Raw genomic sequence first — 16338 nt, 5'->3', positions numbered from 1 at the left:
CAATGGATTTTTCCATGGGTTGAAAGACAAGTCTTTCTTCACAATTGTCTGCACTGCATAATGTATGAACCGAAGTTTACAAAGACTTGAACAAACTGATTTAATTGGGCCTTTTCGTAACCATTTCATTTTGTTGCAATGTTATTATCAAATACCAATGCCATCTCCATCCCTCTTTGTTTGCAATGGAATCTGTTGCTTTCAGTTGCAGTTCTTCATTGTTCATGCATTCAGCTTGTCATTAACTCCATCACTGCACTTTGACTATGGATTCCCAAACCTCATATCAGGCTGAAATTTTGTCCCTCAGCTGTACATTCAAGATTAGTGCCACCATTCAACTGAAACAAAATGAATATTTTATTAAATACTCAATCACTGACAATTCATTTGAATTATATAAATAATATAAATATTTGAAAATACAGATGTTGATTTACCATACAACCCTATAAAATGTTTGACAAATTTGCAAATGCAGTATGCAACAGTTGATTAGTTTTACACCCATCAAGGATTTAATAAACTCAAATGTCAACCACAAAATATTAGTTTATACTTGTTTATTACATTTTCCCTTAGATACTCACACTGCATTGTGCTAATATATATTGTTAGCCGCTCACTGTATGCAAAACTCATAAATTTTTAAAATATCAATAATGATAGTCATTGAACATTTAGAAATATACTTTACCTCTTCTTCCTTCAGAAAATCTGATAACAAGAAAGAGATTAAGGCTACCAGTGCTGACAATGCCAGATTAATACGAATTACATGAAACTGTTCATGAAGAACCCTGCAATAAACAGTTTAATTCCATCTAAAATTGTTCACATTTAAAAATGTGTATGATAATTTTATTTTTGTTATGGATTCATTTTTCAGAAGTACATCTAATTATAGTAATATTTACTCTACTAGTAACAAGCCATGATATTAAAGTAAATACTGCCTCCTATTAAACTGGTAATACCGATTTAATCATATGTGACAAAATTTTAACACACACCTTTACTGTTAATATCTGGACACTTGCATATCTGCAAATAACCTTTATTTACAGGAGAACTAATAATGTGTGTTAAAACCTTTAGCCTTTATGGCAGTATTTAATCTCTGATATGGTCTCTGATACAAAAAACTGGTGAGAAAAACAGCCTTTAGTCTCTGATATAAAAAACTTGGAACATTTTCCACCAGATTTTTGTATATGTCCTGTGATATTTTTTCCATTCAGTCTTCAACACAGCAACCAGTTCAGTTTTTTTTTTTTTTTTTTAAATTTTTTTTGGAAAGTCTCCTCCCACATGTACCCGATGATCCAATTCATTCCAGAGGTTCCCTATAGGATTGAGGTCTTTTGGTCTGACTAGTCCAATTTTCAGTGCTCGTATCCTCAAACCAATCCATTAAAAGGTGAGCAGTATGACATGAAGCACTGTCCTGCTGATACAGGTATGGGCTTTTCCTGACATTGTTGGAATGCATTGTTGTCCGAGATGTCTAGCTAGACCTCTGCATTCATGGATTCATTTAAAACCCATAGATCCAGGCCAAACCACAAAAAAGAGCCCCAGACCATCACAACGCTTCAGCCAAACTTCATTGTCAGGACGATACAGTCTGGTAAGTAGCTTTATCAGGATATTTTCTCCACCCAGACATGACTGTCCGACTGGAAGACCGTCTGTCATGACTCACTACACCGAAGCACAGCTTTCCATTGGCCTATGGTCTGGAAAAGCGAGCCTTACACCAAGCCAAATGGCTTTTAGCATTACTCAGGTGATTAGTGGCTTCTGGATTACTGCACAACTGTGGTAATCCACATTATGCAGTGTCCCATGCACTGTAATGGTGCTGACATTTGTCCCAGTCACTAAATGCCTCTGTTATGTAGCAAAGCTGACCTGCATTCTGAAGCAGATGATTCTTTGCAGGGCTCTCCAGTCATGTTCCATTAACTTCAGAGGTTTTTTGGATCATTTCTTGACTATTTCAACATGTCTACATACATTTTCATATCACATCACCAATTGTCGAACTAGGGATCTTTAGTGCCATTGAAATGCTGCATACAGACCGAATACATATGTGACATCCTATTATTTCATGCTGGAAGTCTGTTAACTCTGTTGATTGCAGCATCTTGCATTCATAACCACACTACTGTCTCCTTGAAGGCCTACAAGCATATTTATAGTTGTGTCTGACACGTGGTGCTTGGGTAGGATGTGGGTGATGTATATATACATGGAGAAAAAAAAGGCAACAAATCAAAAAAAAAAAAAAAAAAATACATGCAGCAAAAAACTATTTCAACACATGCTGACAGATTGGAATAAAAGTATTTCAATGCAGCTAGAGTGAAAACTTTCAAGTAAAACTTTCTGGAAAGCCAGAATTTTGTTACGTTAAATTTATGCAGAAAATTCTATGACTGCGCCTCCGTAGCCAGGTGGGAAGGAGCAGCAGTGCGTAGCACATGCTTCTTGATTAGACCGGGGTTTGAGCCCGTCACCACCAAATACGGAGGATGTGGAAAGGTCAGGGAATGACCACCGCATATCCCCGAGCAATATGGCCTTAGTTGCTAATGCTCCTAAAAACCAATAACAAACAACAACAACAATCCTATGACAACATCAACTGGAGTCATGATGACAAATCTAAACAACTAATATCTGGAAAATTAAGCTGCTACATTACATTTAGGCTTTGTCCACCATTAGGCATAATGATGAATTTGCTAACTTTGTAGATCCCTTCCACTGGCACAGCATCACCAACAACCTAAACACTGTAGAAAATTAATGAATAATGGGGTTTAAATTTTGATTTTGTTTAAAATTTAATGAATATGCAACCAGCAGGGAATTATACTGCAACCTTGTACATTTTTGTTTTAAACTTGCAAACAACACTCCATTTGATGCATACCAATGTACATCACTACCACATCCAATGCTATTTGCAAAAAAAATCAACACAGACAGCTGCAAAAATAAAGAAAAAGGCATTAAAATTAGCACTCTCTGAAATTAAATTTCATAGTTATCAACATTGACAAAGTAGCAAACAACTTAACTATCTTTTGCAAAATATTGCATTTTAATATACTCCTAGAAGAAATCATAGTGACATGAAAAGTCACAACAAGCACAAATAGTATTTTAAGAAATGATAACAGCCTTACACAAAAAACTAAACAAAGAAATTGATAATATAAAACTATCTTTCCTATATATGACTGCAAAATTCAAACAGCTAACTGGATTTAGATTTATTACCAGCAGCAAAAATAGCAATGCTACAATCCTAAAAAAAATGCTATTATCCTTGGCAATATTTTAAATAAATTTAAAAAATACATGGATTATACACAGTAATAAAGCCACTTTTGGATGCTTAAATTTTAACAATGAGATCTACACAGCAGAGACTTTTGACTTCCAAAATATTTTTACATTGATCCCACACGTAAAGCTTAAACAAGACTGAGCAACAATATATACGCAGAGTATGGTAACATCACAAGAATCAACATGAACTCTTGCAAGCTATGTATTTTTAACAATTATACAGATACTTGTGCAGGACTGTTTAAACAAATAAAACAGATACTGATGGGCATGAGAATTTCCTCCACCCTTACAAACCTCTTTCTACATCATTCTGAATATGTTCAGTTAAACATATTGATTTATCATGAACCCCAGCTGTGTTTCTTTTTGCATTTCAATATAATATATAAAAAAATGCCACAGAACTCGCAATAAAGAAAATCCAAAGACAGGACTAACACCTTTACTCACCTGGACTTAGAAGTTACACGAAAAAGATGACAAAAAAATCCATTTAAATTTGAAATTGCACACTTTTGTCACTGGGATTCCAATATTACCCAAACAATCCATAGGAATATTATTTTGTCACAGTGAATCAGGTATGCACAAATATTTGCAGTAATCGCATAACACTAATCCTTGCATTAATGAAAGTTTCGTCGAAAATTAGCAAAAACCCAAATTCCTCAAATTTTGTATAAAAAGCAATTTCAGCAGAATTAACACCGTGTGTGCGTGTGTGTGTGTGTGTGTGCGTGCATGCGTGCGTGCGTGTGCACACACACTTTGGCAATAAGCCAACCAAGCTGCTGATGGCCTGAATTGAAAACTTCTGCTGAAAGCAATACCCTTATATTTTCAAATTTTTTTATCATTCCTCACAAATATATTATTGTTTTTTTTTTTTGTTTTTACTATTTATCATTATTTATAATTTATTATTTTTTCATTATCATTCCTCATAAACATTGTTTTATCGTTCATTATCACTATTATGATTTTTTAAACTATATATATAAGGGGCATTCAAAAAATAAGTCACACCTGCCACCATCTCTTGGTATAATTGCGCAACAGATGTGGTGCATGTGCGGAATGAAGTTCATAATCTAAGAAGGTAGATAAAAAACAATATCAATCTGGCCTACCAAAATTACTTAGCTAATCTACAGAATGCAATGCTAAACAGGCATGATACGGGTCCATTCTGGAAGCATTGGAAAATGGGTTATAAAAAACACAAAAATATGAACAAAATGGAGACCATTCAATCAGATGAATTTGCAGATTTCTACAGTGAACTATATACTGAAAAAGCTGATCACAGCAGTAAGCTTGATAACACCTCTCCCTCCTCATATTTCAGTGATACCCTGACACAATTTGAAGTCAATACAGAGACTTTATTGAATACCCTCAACAAATTTAAATAAGTTATGACACAAACACTGGCAGTTTCCCCATGGCACTCTGGAAACCTTGCTTTGTTGTCTTGCAACAACAACTTATACATCTGATCAAAGCCATTTTCAATAAGGGATCACTCCCCGGAATATTAAAGGAAACCACTATCACCCCTCTTTTTAAAAAGGGAGCTAAAGACACACCTTCCTCATTTCGACCCATACACAAATCTAACCCCCTAAGCAAGATCATTGAGAACCTCCTTGACTCTCAACTCTGCTCCTTCATGAAAAATAAATTCAGCCACATTCATCATGGCTTCCTAATGGGCAGATCAACAGTGACTAACCTACTCTCCATAGAACATGACATCAAACTTAGCCTTGATAATAACAATCAGATAGACATTATATACCTGGACCTACAGAAAGCCTTTGACTCAGTACCACACAAGTTACTTTGCCTCAAATTAAAGCACATAGGTTTATCAAGTAATGCCTTATGACATATGTCTAACTTCCTTGACAACAGGAAAAGCAGAGTTCATTTTGAAGGAAGATACTCCTCCACTTTCCATATACAAAGGGGAGTCCCACAGGATTCTCCTCTGGGGCCACTACTCTTTGCTGTATATATTAACGACATACAAGATTGTATGCAACATGTTGACATCAAAGTGCTCTCATACGCAGATGACTTGAAAATATACAAAACCATCAAAACAACACAAGACTGTGAATCACTGGAAAATGGACTAGACACCATCACCCGATGGTTCACAAACAATGGTCTAACACTAAACTTAAACAAATGCTGCACCCTGTCTGTCACAGACTATCACAAAAAACACAAGATTAATTATCCCTATAAAGCTAATAATCATGAGCTATTGAGAATACATGAGGTTTCAGATTTGGGAGTATGGTTTTCTGACAAGGGAAACTTCAACACACATGTAAATAAAACTACAGCTAAGGCCTCCAAATCCCTTGGACTGCTTAAAAGAATCTGCTTCGATTTCACCAACGTACAGCTCATAAAAACAGCTTGCATAATGATAATCAACCCAATTCTAGAATATGCCTCACAAATCTGGAATCCTTGCACCAAAATTCTTATAAAACAACTGGAACGTATTCAGAAATCCATAGTCAGATTCCTGGTGTACAAATCTAGGTTGGAATTGAACACAAAATCCTACGATGAATGGTGCATTCACTTCGGAATTGTACCACTCTACCAAAGAAGAGCTGCGGCAGACTGCAAATTCCTAATGCATCTCGTGGCTGGAAAGTTGGATGCCCCCGAGCTGCTCTACTTCATCAACTTCAGCTGTCCTCCAAGAGCCTTGAGAGGACAAAATATGCTGGCACAAGAGCCATTCAGAACTGATCAACTCAGATTCCATTACTTCAACAGAACTGCAAAATTGCTAAATGAATCCAACATTGATATCCTAAATGAAAACATTAATATCAAAAAAGAGCTACAAAGGTTTTACAATCAAACTACTAGAGAATGAAAATAAATGACTAATTTAATAATAACAACAATAATAATACTATAAAGATAGGTATACTTAGCTTTAACAGAAAAAAAAAAAAAAAAAATTTTTTTTTCCAATGAACAAAGATAAGAAATAACAATTAGGGAAAAAAAAAAATATAGGAATAACAATAAGAATAATAACACAAATCAATCAATGCAACTACTTAATGTAAAAGAAAGCAACAAAATGCTTAGAAATTCAAATTTCTCTGTTACCACAGCTTTGCTCAAATGCAAATCGCTTGTAACGTATGATATGCATTGTATATGTTTTAAATTGACCTTGTATATTTGAAATTGTATATTGAGACCTGACATTGTGTACAGATTGTAAATAGAATTATTACTGTCATATTCCTCCTCTGTAAGGCTTCGGCTGTTTTGGAGTAATAAAAAAAAAAAAAAAAAAATATTGTGTGCCCTCTGGTAGGTGAGTGTCGTTGACGTGGCGGTAACAGTTGTGTAGGAGCAAGCATTCATAATGGCACATCAGCTAGAATGTTACTCCAAGTTCGAGGTACACAGAACAGTATGATTTTTGTGGGCGAAACATCTGAATTGTTCAGAGATTCATTGTGAAATAACGGCGATGTATGGGGAAAATGCAATGTTGCGCCAGCCATAGTGAAGTGGTGCCAGAATTTTGAAAGTGATTGCACAGAATTGATGGATGCTGATCGAAAAGGAAGGCCATCAACATCAACCACTGCAGACGTTGCAGGTTGATGAAATGATTCGCAATAATCAAAGACTGACAGTCGTAGAAATGGCAAAGGAGTTCGATATTTCAATAGGCAGTGTTCATTCCATCATCCGTGAACATCTTAACCATCGCAAATTGTGTGCACGATGAGTTCCTCGTTCACTGACAGATGAACACAAAGGTCAATGTTTTTTGTCTTCTCTAGCCTTCCTTCAACACTATTCTGTGGAAGGCCGTGACTTCTTACGCCGCATCATCACTGCAGGGCTGCTGCGACCCTATGTACCGCCAGTAAGTGAAATCAAATTTTCCACCCCAAAATATTTGCATTAAAAAATAAAATAAGCCATAAATAAAATAGCATTCATTTACTGAAAAAGAAAGGAATTACAAAATATCTCACATATAATATAAAGAAACAACAAGCAAAAATAACAAAATCATTCTGAAATCCTGGAAATAAACTTTAAATTCTAAATCACAGTAATCATATTCTATCACAATAATAAAATAAAAGGAAAATTATGTTAAAAAAAATTATACAAATTTACGTTTCCTTGCTTTAAGAAATGTGAATTTATTTCATTTATGTTTATTTTTTCCAAAAGGTCATTTTCTATTGAAATTATTTGAAAATTAGAAAGTTGTTGAGACATTGTCAATCGTAAATAATTAAAATTAATCAAAAGATTAATTTTGAAAAATTCCATTCACCCTGGGCAGATGAAACTGGTAAAGTTAGAAAAATTCTTAGTGCAACTACTACATTTGGAAAAGTATCTGTAAAATCGTTTTTAAAAATATATTGTAACAATTCAAATGGAGTAATATTTTCTTTAAGGATAGCGAAGTAGAACTTCTTCATACAGCTAAATTAAGGGTAGTGAAGAAGAATTTAAGATGCATTAAATATGAATTATTTGTTTCATTCACTGTGTTTGGTTTTTTGTCTAACCTGCTGTTTGCTCACTCTCATAACCCAGAATCTGGAAATTACAGATGTCAAAGGCCCAATTACAATCAGAACTTGTGAAGCTAATAATTATAGAACAATTTTATCAAGTAGGGAATTTGTTTATGGCACTGAGTGCGCCTTCACAAGGTTCTTTTTGTGTGCCATATTTGGGAAAACCACATCTACATGCACAGACCTGTAGGCCTGTGCATGGCAATATCTGTTGTCACCCAAATTTATGCAGACCAGGCCATTCAGGCGGCCAGTGCTACATACACATGCTCGCAGAATAACATCCTTAAAACATGTAAAATTTTGGGCGCACGCGTACTAACCATGCAGGCAAGCTGGAGCATCTGTAGGTATCCTAATGCATACGACATTGGTAGTATTAACGCCAAATTTGAATCCACTAAAATTGCAAATAACAGAGCTTATATCACCAAACCAGCCTTCATGCTAATTATTCAGCCACAGAACTCAGTCAACATTCGCATTCACATAATAATAACATTCAAACAGATTGTGCAATAAATTTAACAAAACTGAATTCCAGTTATAAACTATTATTAATACACGAATCTTTAGCCATTGAATGATTTTCCGACTGAACCTTCCAGAATAACATCCTTAAAACATGTAAAATTTCTGGCGAACGCATGCTAACCATGCACCACGGGAGCTAGAGTTAACCTTTATAACACTCAGAATTTCTTTCCCGATGAATCAACTGATGACAGAACTGCCAAAGTCCAACATTAGGACTTTTGGTTCTTCTCATTCTTAGTTTCATAATCATTAATTTTTATGTATGACGATCCAAGTGGAAAAGAGTGCACTTTTCCCCCTCGGGGAATTTTTTTATATTTTTTAATATCCCATTTTAATTTCTTCATTATATTTTAACAATATGGATTACAAGGTAAATTCATGATATTTATAAGCAATGCTAAAAAATTGAAATCTTATAAAGACTCGGAGATATAAGCATATGCTAACAAATAAGTTGCACATGGTAACACAAAATACTTACCCTGAGAAAAAATTAAAATACAGTATATAGTATGGTCAGTCCTTATATAACATATATTTACAATACACGAATTTGATCATACACGATTTATAAATAGGGGAGCTGTTGTATATAATAGCAACCGAATTCGCTTATGCACTATTCGCCTTTGTGTTTACAAGAAATGGCAGTTGAACTTGGGAATCACCCAAACTGAATGAAGAGAAGTTTCTGAAAATGTATTTGTTTTTCACATGATTGAAGATTTCGGTGTGAAGTGGAAACACATTTCACCACAATAACATAAAAGCCCAAAATTTCAGCTGTCGGTATTATCGCAAATGCAATTAGATCGAATTTACTACCTGTTTGTAACAGATTCCACTAGCAGGAACACAACTGGCAATTGTTTTTATTGTTTTATGGTAGTGACCTCCAGAAATGTGTTTTAGTAAAATGTGAAGAGGTGATAATAGTGTGTTTCTGTCTTTACTGCTTTGTTTATTCAGTTGCTACAAGTGGGCAGCTTTATGTGTATCAAGCGTGCCTTCTCATTTTTCTCCTTTTTACACTGTAATTGTGTTTTATTCTGTAAAAATTAGTAAAATACTTGAGAAAAGTGTGAAAAGAAAGCGTGCTGGTGAAGATACTACAGATTCAGAGAGAAAAGAAAAGCATTATTGATGGACTATCAAAAATCTTACCGGAGAAAACTTGTAGAGGCCTCATACAAGTGTTTGTGGCCAAAATCACATTTCTGGTGGGCTGGAGGCCAGCATAAGCCTTACTGGGGAAACCCCGGGGTTTCCCCAGTAAGGCTTATGCTGGCCAGTCTGCCCCTGTCGATAGATGAAAAAAACGAAATTATGAAACACTTTGAGTGAAATGAAAGAACATGTGATATTGCGCGTATCGGCTAAATAGAAAATTTTGCTATAAAGAAGTTCGTTAATTGGACAGGAATTTGGTTAAATATAGGTCCAACTTGTATATGTCAAAAGTTTTTTGGCACCCTCTTGAACTGCCACCCATAAGCGATGCTTACCGTGCCTACTGCACCTCCGTAGCCAGGTGGGAATGAGCAGCAGTGCGTAACACACGCTTCTTGATTAGACCGGGGTTCGAGCCCGTCACCACCAAATACGGAGGATGCGGAAAGGTCAGAGAATGACCAGTAAATTTACCACTTCACAAAATTACAACATTTAAATCCTACACAAAATTCTACATATTTTTATAAAACACACCTTTTCCCATTATGAAAACACTCAACTATATTTTATTCTAACTTGATCCATATTTTTACCTTAATAATTGACACTGCATTGGGATTACCTTGTCCATACTGTATAAGAAGGTGCTAATTTCAATTTTTTTTTTTTTTTGCTTTTTGGTGTTTCATCTTTCTTAAATAAAAAAAAAAATATTCTGTTTATACTCCGGCACGACAACCAATTCAGTAGAGTTTACAATAAATCATCAATACAAATATTTATCGTATTTAGTGGTCACGGGCTTGAACCCCGGTCCACTCAAGGAACGTGTGCTATGTACTCTCGCTCCTGACCACTCGGCTACTACTATGGACAAGTTTAGAAATGCAGTTCCTGATACATGGTCAGGTGTAGTCTCCTCATGAAATACCTGACCATTTATCAATATTCACTTCAGCTGACATCAGATTCTGCATATTTGCCTTACCTGTATTCAACTTTTATCTAAATATGCTCCCCCCATATCTAATAACAGCTTTACCTCTTTTTATTTTATTTTATTTTATCCTATTTTATCTTTATTATACAGTCAGTCCTCGTATAACATGTGTTTACACTACACGAATTCGATCATACATGATTTATAAATATGGGAACAATATCGTATATAACACGAACCGAATTCGCTTATGCACGATTCTCCTTTGTGTTTACAAGAAATGGCAGTCGAACATGGAATCACCCCAACTGAACGCAACACAATAGCAATGAAGAGAAGATTCTGAAAATGTATTTATATTTTTTATCAGTGAAGCGGATATACATTTCACCATAATAACGTAAAAACCCACACAATTGCAGCTATCGGTATTATCACAAATGCAATTAGATCGAGTTTACTACCAGTTTATAACAGATTCCACTAGCAGAAATGCAACTGGAAATTGTTTTTCTTGTTCTATGGTAGTAACCCCCAGAAATGTGCTTTAGTAAAATGTGAGCTAGTGAGGTATTAATAGTGTGTGTGTGTCTGCCTTTATGGCAGAGACACACTATTGTGTTGTTTATTCAGTTGCTACACGCGCGCACAGCTTTGTTTATGTGTATCACGTGTGCCTCCCCATTTTGTAATTGTGCTTTATTCCCTAAAAACGAGTAAAATACTTCAAATGTGTGAAAATGAACCGTCCTGGTGAAGGCACTACAGGTTCAGAGAGAAAAAGGAAAGCAATATCGATAGACAGAGATGGACTGGGTCAAAAATTCTTACCCGGGAAAATTTGTAGCGGCTTCATACTAGTGTTTATGGCCAGTCCTCTGTTAGAGAAAAAATATGAAATTGTGAAACACTTTGAGCGAAATGAAAGAACATGTGATACTGCATGTGCTACAAGCCTAAATGATGCAACGCCGAGAATTAGAAAGAATGCAGAGAAAATAAAAACAATTTTCATAGCAGGAACAACTCAAAGTGTAATAAAATCCAGTAGATCAAGACACGAGAATTGGGAGAGGTGGAGAGGCTGTCATCTGTTTGGTTAGAAAATCAAACAAAGAACAAGTTTGCTTACGACAGAACCAAAAGCATTAGCAATATTTTATTACATAATAGTCATAATAAAATACTTACGTATTTTATTACGATTATTTATTGTTTGGTAATGATTTGGTTACAAATGTGTGTTCAATCTTGGGTGGTCGGCACCTAACCCTATTTTTCCCATAGGGCCTGTTATTTATATTGCACGATTTTGCATTGCACGAAGGTTTCTAGGAACACAACTATCGTGCTATACGAGGATTGACTGTATTTGTATTGTATTTTACTTTGTTATTAATAATTTTACTTTACAGTTCACTCACCTCCTATTAGCTTTGTAAATTCAACCCATAATTTTCTTATTTCATCATAACTTTTAGGATATTGACATTATTTTATCATTTACATATCTAATATACTTCTTTTTCTATTATTCTTAAGGTGCGGGGCATTTCAGAGACTGTTGGGAGTCATCGCGGAACAAGTAAATACATGGGCTGTGTTAGGGTAGCTAAGAATAAGAACAGGTGCACTTGCGTGTACACCAATGCTAGGAGTTTAGTAAATGAATTTGACGAATTTGAGGTGTTAGTAAAAACATCAAATGCAGATATTGTTGGGATATGAGCGATGTGGTGTCACACAGAATTGGAATTTGGGGAGTACAATGTGTACAGAAAGGATTGACAGGATAGAAACAGAGGAGGGGTTATGCTATTAGTTAAGAAACAAAATCTAAGGAACTGCAGCCAGTTGACATGGGTAGACAGTGCAGTGCTGAGTCAGTGTGGTGTGACATAAGCACTGGGAAAGCAAAATTGAAAGTAGGATTGTATTATACGCCTAATGACTCTGATGAGTATAATGAAAAACTGTACAGAGAATTAAGTGGGCCAGTAAATCAGATTGTCTTATAATGGGGGATTTTAATTTCCCAGATGTTGACCGGAACTTGTGGGTTGGTCATTCACGCACTAGCGAGGCTATTGTGGATTTCTTGGAAGGTTATTTTCTACAACAGCATGTTAAAGAAGTAACCAGAGGGAGTAATACTCCTGATTATCAGTAATCATTCTACTTGCATTAAGAATTTGCAGATAAAGGAACCACTAGGTGGCAGTGATCACAGCATCCTGATGTGGGATTTACTCAAAGAGACAAAACCATCAGGGGTAAAGGGAAGGGGTTTTTGCTTTCGTAAAGATGACTATGGTGGTTTCAGACAGTTTTTAAATTCTATACAGTGGGACCAACTGATGATGTTACTAAAACCAAATTCTAAATGGGAAGCATTCAAAAAGAATTAATCTTGGCAGCTACTAGGCTTTTCATACCAACTAAGAAATATTGTTCAAGGTTTAGGCCTAAACGGATGTCAGATGAACTAACGAGAATGTGGCAGAGAAAAAAATGCATGGAATATATATAAATTAACAGGTGACATAGAAGCCTATGGTAGATATAAGCTGGTCTGTAATCAAGTCTCTTATTGTAATTGTTATTTGGTTTTTTTAGGAGCATTAGCAACTAAAGCCGTATTGCTCCGGGAATATGCGGTAGTCATTCCCTGACCTTTCTGCATCCTCCGTATTTGGGGGTGACGGGCTGGAACACCGGTCTCAAGAAGCGTGTGCTACGCACTGCTGTTCCTTCCCACCTGGCTACGGAGGCGCCCTAATGAAGTCTTGGCACCTCCGTAGCCAGGTGGGAAGGAGCAGCAGTGCGTAGCACACGCGTCTTGATTAGACCGGGGTTTGAGCCCATCACCACCAAATACGGAGGATGTGGAAAGGTCAGGGAATGACCACCGCATATCCCCGAGCAATATGGCCTTAGTTGCTAATGCTCCTAAAAAAACCAATAACAACATAACAAGTAAGCAAGTCAAAAAGCAGGTTAGGCAAGCAAAGGCAGATTACAAGAAATCTTTGGCAAAGGATGCAAAGAAAAACAGCAAAGAGTTCTTTACTTCTGTAAACTCTAGAAGGAAGGGGTAAATCACTTGATACCGATGGTTCAACTCTTGATGATCCTGCTCCGGTAGCTAGCAAACTGAATGAGCATTTTGCATCAAAATTTACATATGGAGTTATTTAGGGAGGGGAATGCCAGAGATGTATTAAACGGTTCTAGGTATTTTTGCGTAAACATCTTTGCTGGAAGCATCTTTGCCACAAACATTTTCGCTGTAAGGCAATTTTGCTGTAAAAGATAAAATGACGAAGAATTAAAGTAGGACATTAAAAAGGACCTAATGAAATATGAAAAAGCAAAATACAAAATATTTGAATACATTTAAAATGCGTGTAGATTCCTGGCAATACTGCACAAATAACTGATTTTATTTTGTGGATCATACCTAAGCACTTGTCTTCGAAGTCTTTCGTTCAGAGTATTATAAATTTTTTTTGCTTGTTGATTCATCTCCTTGTTCGGCATCGCACTTTTTCTTTTTCGCTAAAATTTCTTCTTTCACTAAGAGAGGTATCAGTTTCCAAATACTAGGATGCATACTTGTAACTGAGTTTTTTTGTATATGCATTGTGAAAGCTTTGTACAGTGTTGTTCTTTCTTGCCATATTGTCACATGTCCATTGATAGACGTTGTTCCAAAGTTCCATGGGAAATGTGGGTTCAACACTGCGCCTTTGAAGCCCTCGGTCTCTTTCTCCTCCAATGTAGTGTGTTTCAAAATAAGAAACCAAATCTTGGGGAAAATCATCATCATCATCTGTCAGCTGGATAAAGCCATCAATAATGTCGCTAAATGGAAGAAATGCTGTGATGCATTCAATTTTCATGTTAAATTCGGCACCTGTTTGATAGCGCAACTTTTGTACAATATCAATGATTTTGCGGTAAATGTTTTTTGCCATATGAAACAAACAGCTGGTTATAGTTGTATTCTTGTATAAGTTAGAGAAAGTGATGATACTTCCTTTCTCAAAGTTGATCATTCAGGATTGAGGATCTAATGTTGGATGTAAGTTCTTTATGATATAATAAATCTGCTGTAAATTTCTTCAGATTTCCCTGGAAGTAAAACAAACAGAAGAGGGATGCTGCTATTTCTTATCATTATATGTAACTTATATAACTGGCACTAAACATTTGGACTACATTTCAATGTTCCATCACATGCCCATTCCTTAGATTTCACCAAATCATCTAAGCCAGATTCTATGCTAAATACCAAAATTCTGTCTATATCATGTTCTACACTATCAAATAAAAAAATTTTGCCATTTTCAAGAAACTTATACTCATCAGGAATCACATAACCATTTCTTTTTTTTTTGGGGATAGGAGGAGCTTGATTCTTCTTTTGCCTCCAACTTCTAATATTGCATGATAAATTTGTTAAAGATGGCATTAAAGAACAAGCTGTTGTATCTAACTTAGCTAAAGAATTGATAATTAATGCTTTCAAAGACTGTTGTGAATTAGTAGCCGCCTCTTTTATATTTGCCAGAGCTTGCAAACTTTTGGTTTTGACAGGTGGGAGGGATGACTGTGCTCACCGAAGAATTTGCAAGCTGATATGTTATCATTTTCTAGTATAGAATGCAATCTGGCATTCTATACTCTTATTTCACGCTTCAAGTAAGTTTTATCACTGTATTTTCTATCAAGTCGATGTATGTAGTTTTTTTCATCCACTATTTTAAGAAAACCACATCTACTCATCACACTGTATAGACCATTATGAGGCCTAAAATTTATATAATATAAAAATGGGGGGTACTGCGAGAACTTCGTCAATGGAGAAATGAAACCAAACTGTCAATGCTTAAATACATTAAGTCTGTTGAAGGCGGTTGATTCGACGATGAAGAAACTGCGAGAACTTCGTCAATAGAGAAATGAAACCAAACTGTCAATCAGTTATTTTATCTTTTATTTAATTTTTATTTTAATAATAATATAATTAATATTATTAATAATATTAATATTACTATTTTAATAATATAAAAATGGGTATACTACAAGAACTTCATCAATGGAAAAACTAAACTGTCAGCTAGCTTAAATACATTAAGTCTGCCAGAGGCAGTTGATTCGTCAAAAGAGAAATGAAGCCAACTGTCAACCAGTTATTTTATCTTTTACGGCAAAATTGCCTTACAGCAAAAATGTTATGTGGCAAAAATGTTTACGGCAAAAGCAAAGTGGAGCAGAAATTGTTGAAAATAAACATAAGAAGGCACCTGGGGTGGATGAGATCTATCCAGTTATATCAAAGGAGGCAGCAAAGGAAATAAGCAAACCCTTAGCCATAACATTTGCACATCTCTCCTTAGAGATGTGCAAATGTGATCCAATTTACAACAGAGGATCAAAGGGTGACAAATAATTACAGAACTGTTAGTTTAATTTCTGTTCCGAGGAAATTAATGGTTAAAGAAGCACTGCAGGATCATCTAGACAACACTTCAGTTATAATTCAGACACAGCATGGGTTTGTTAAGTTGAAGTCTTGTGTGACCAATTTAATTGGATACTGTAATGTGTTCACAAAGGAACTGGATGCAAAGAATAATTTTGATATCATATATTTTTTGATACTGTTGCACATGGAAGATTATCCACAGCAGCACACTTATCCACAGC

At 35.5% G+C, this 16338-nt stretch overlaps 1 protein-coding gene across 1 annotated transcript in view; it reads right to left on the bottom strand.

Annotated features, from left to right (window-relative positions):
* The window catches only part of LOC150079130 (adhesion G protein-coupled receptor D1-like), a 255790-nt gene that overhangs the window by 69290 nt on the left and 170162 nt on the right, over nt 1-16338 (bottom strand). Inside the window, exon 18 of the mRNA XM_090382962.1 lies at nt 698-800. Coding sequence (XP_090239088.1) covers nt 698-800 — 103 coding nt within the window. The remainder of the gene's footprint in view (nt 1-697; nt 801-16338) is intronic.

This window comes from Mastigoproctus giganteus, chromosome 10, assembly GCF_048544385.1.
Source record: "Mastigoproctus giganteus isolate SK-2022 chromosome 10, ASM4854438v1, whole genome shotgun sequence".
NCBI lineage: Eukaryota > Metazoa > Arthropoda > Arachnida > Uropygi > Thelyphonidae > Mastigoproctus > Mastigoproctus giganteus.
The sequence above is the reverse complement of the archived record's forward strand: the minus strand, read 5'-3'. Positions and strand labels throughout refer to the sequence as shown.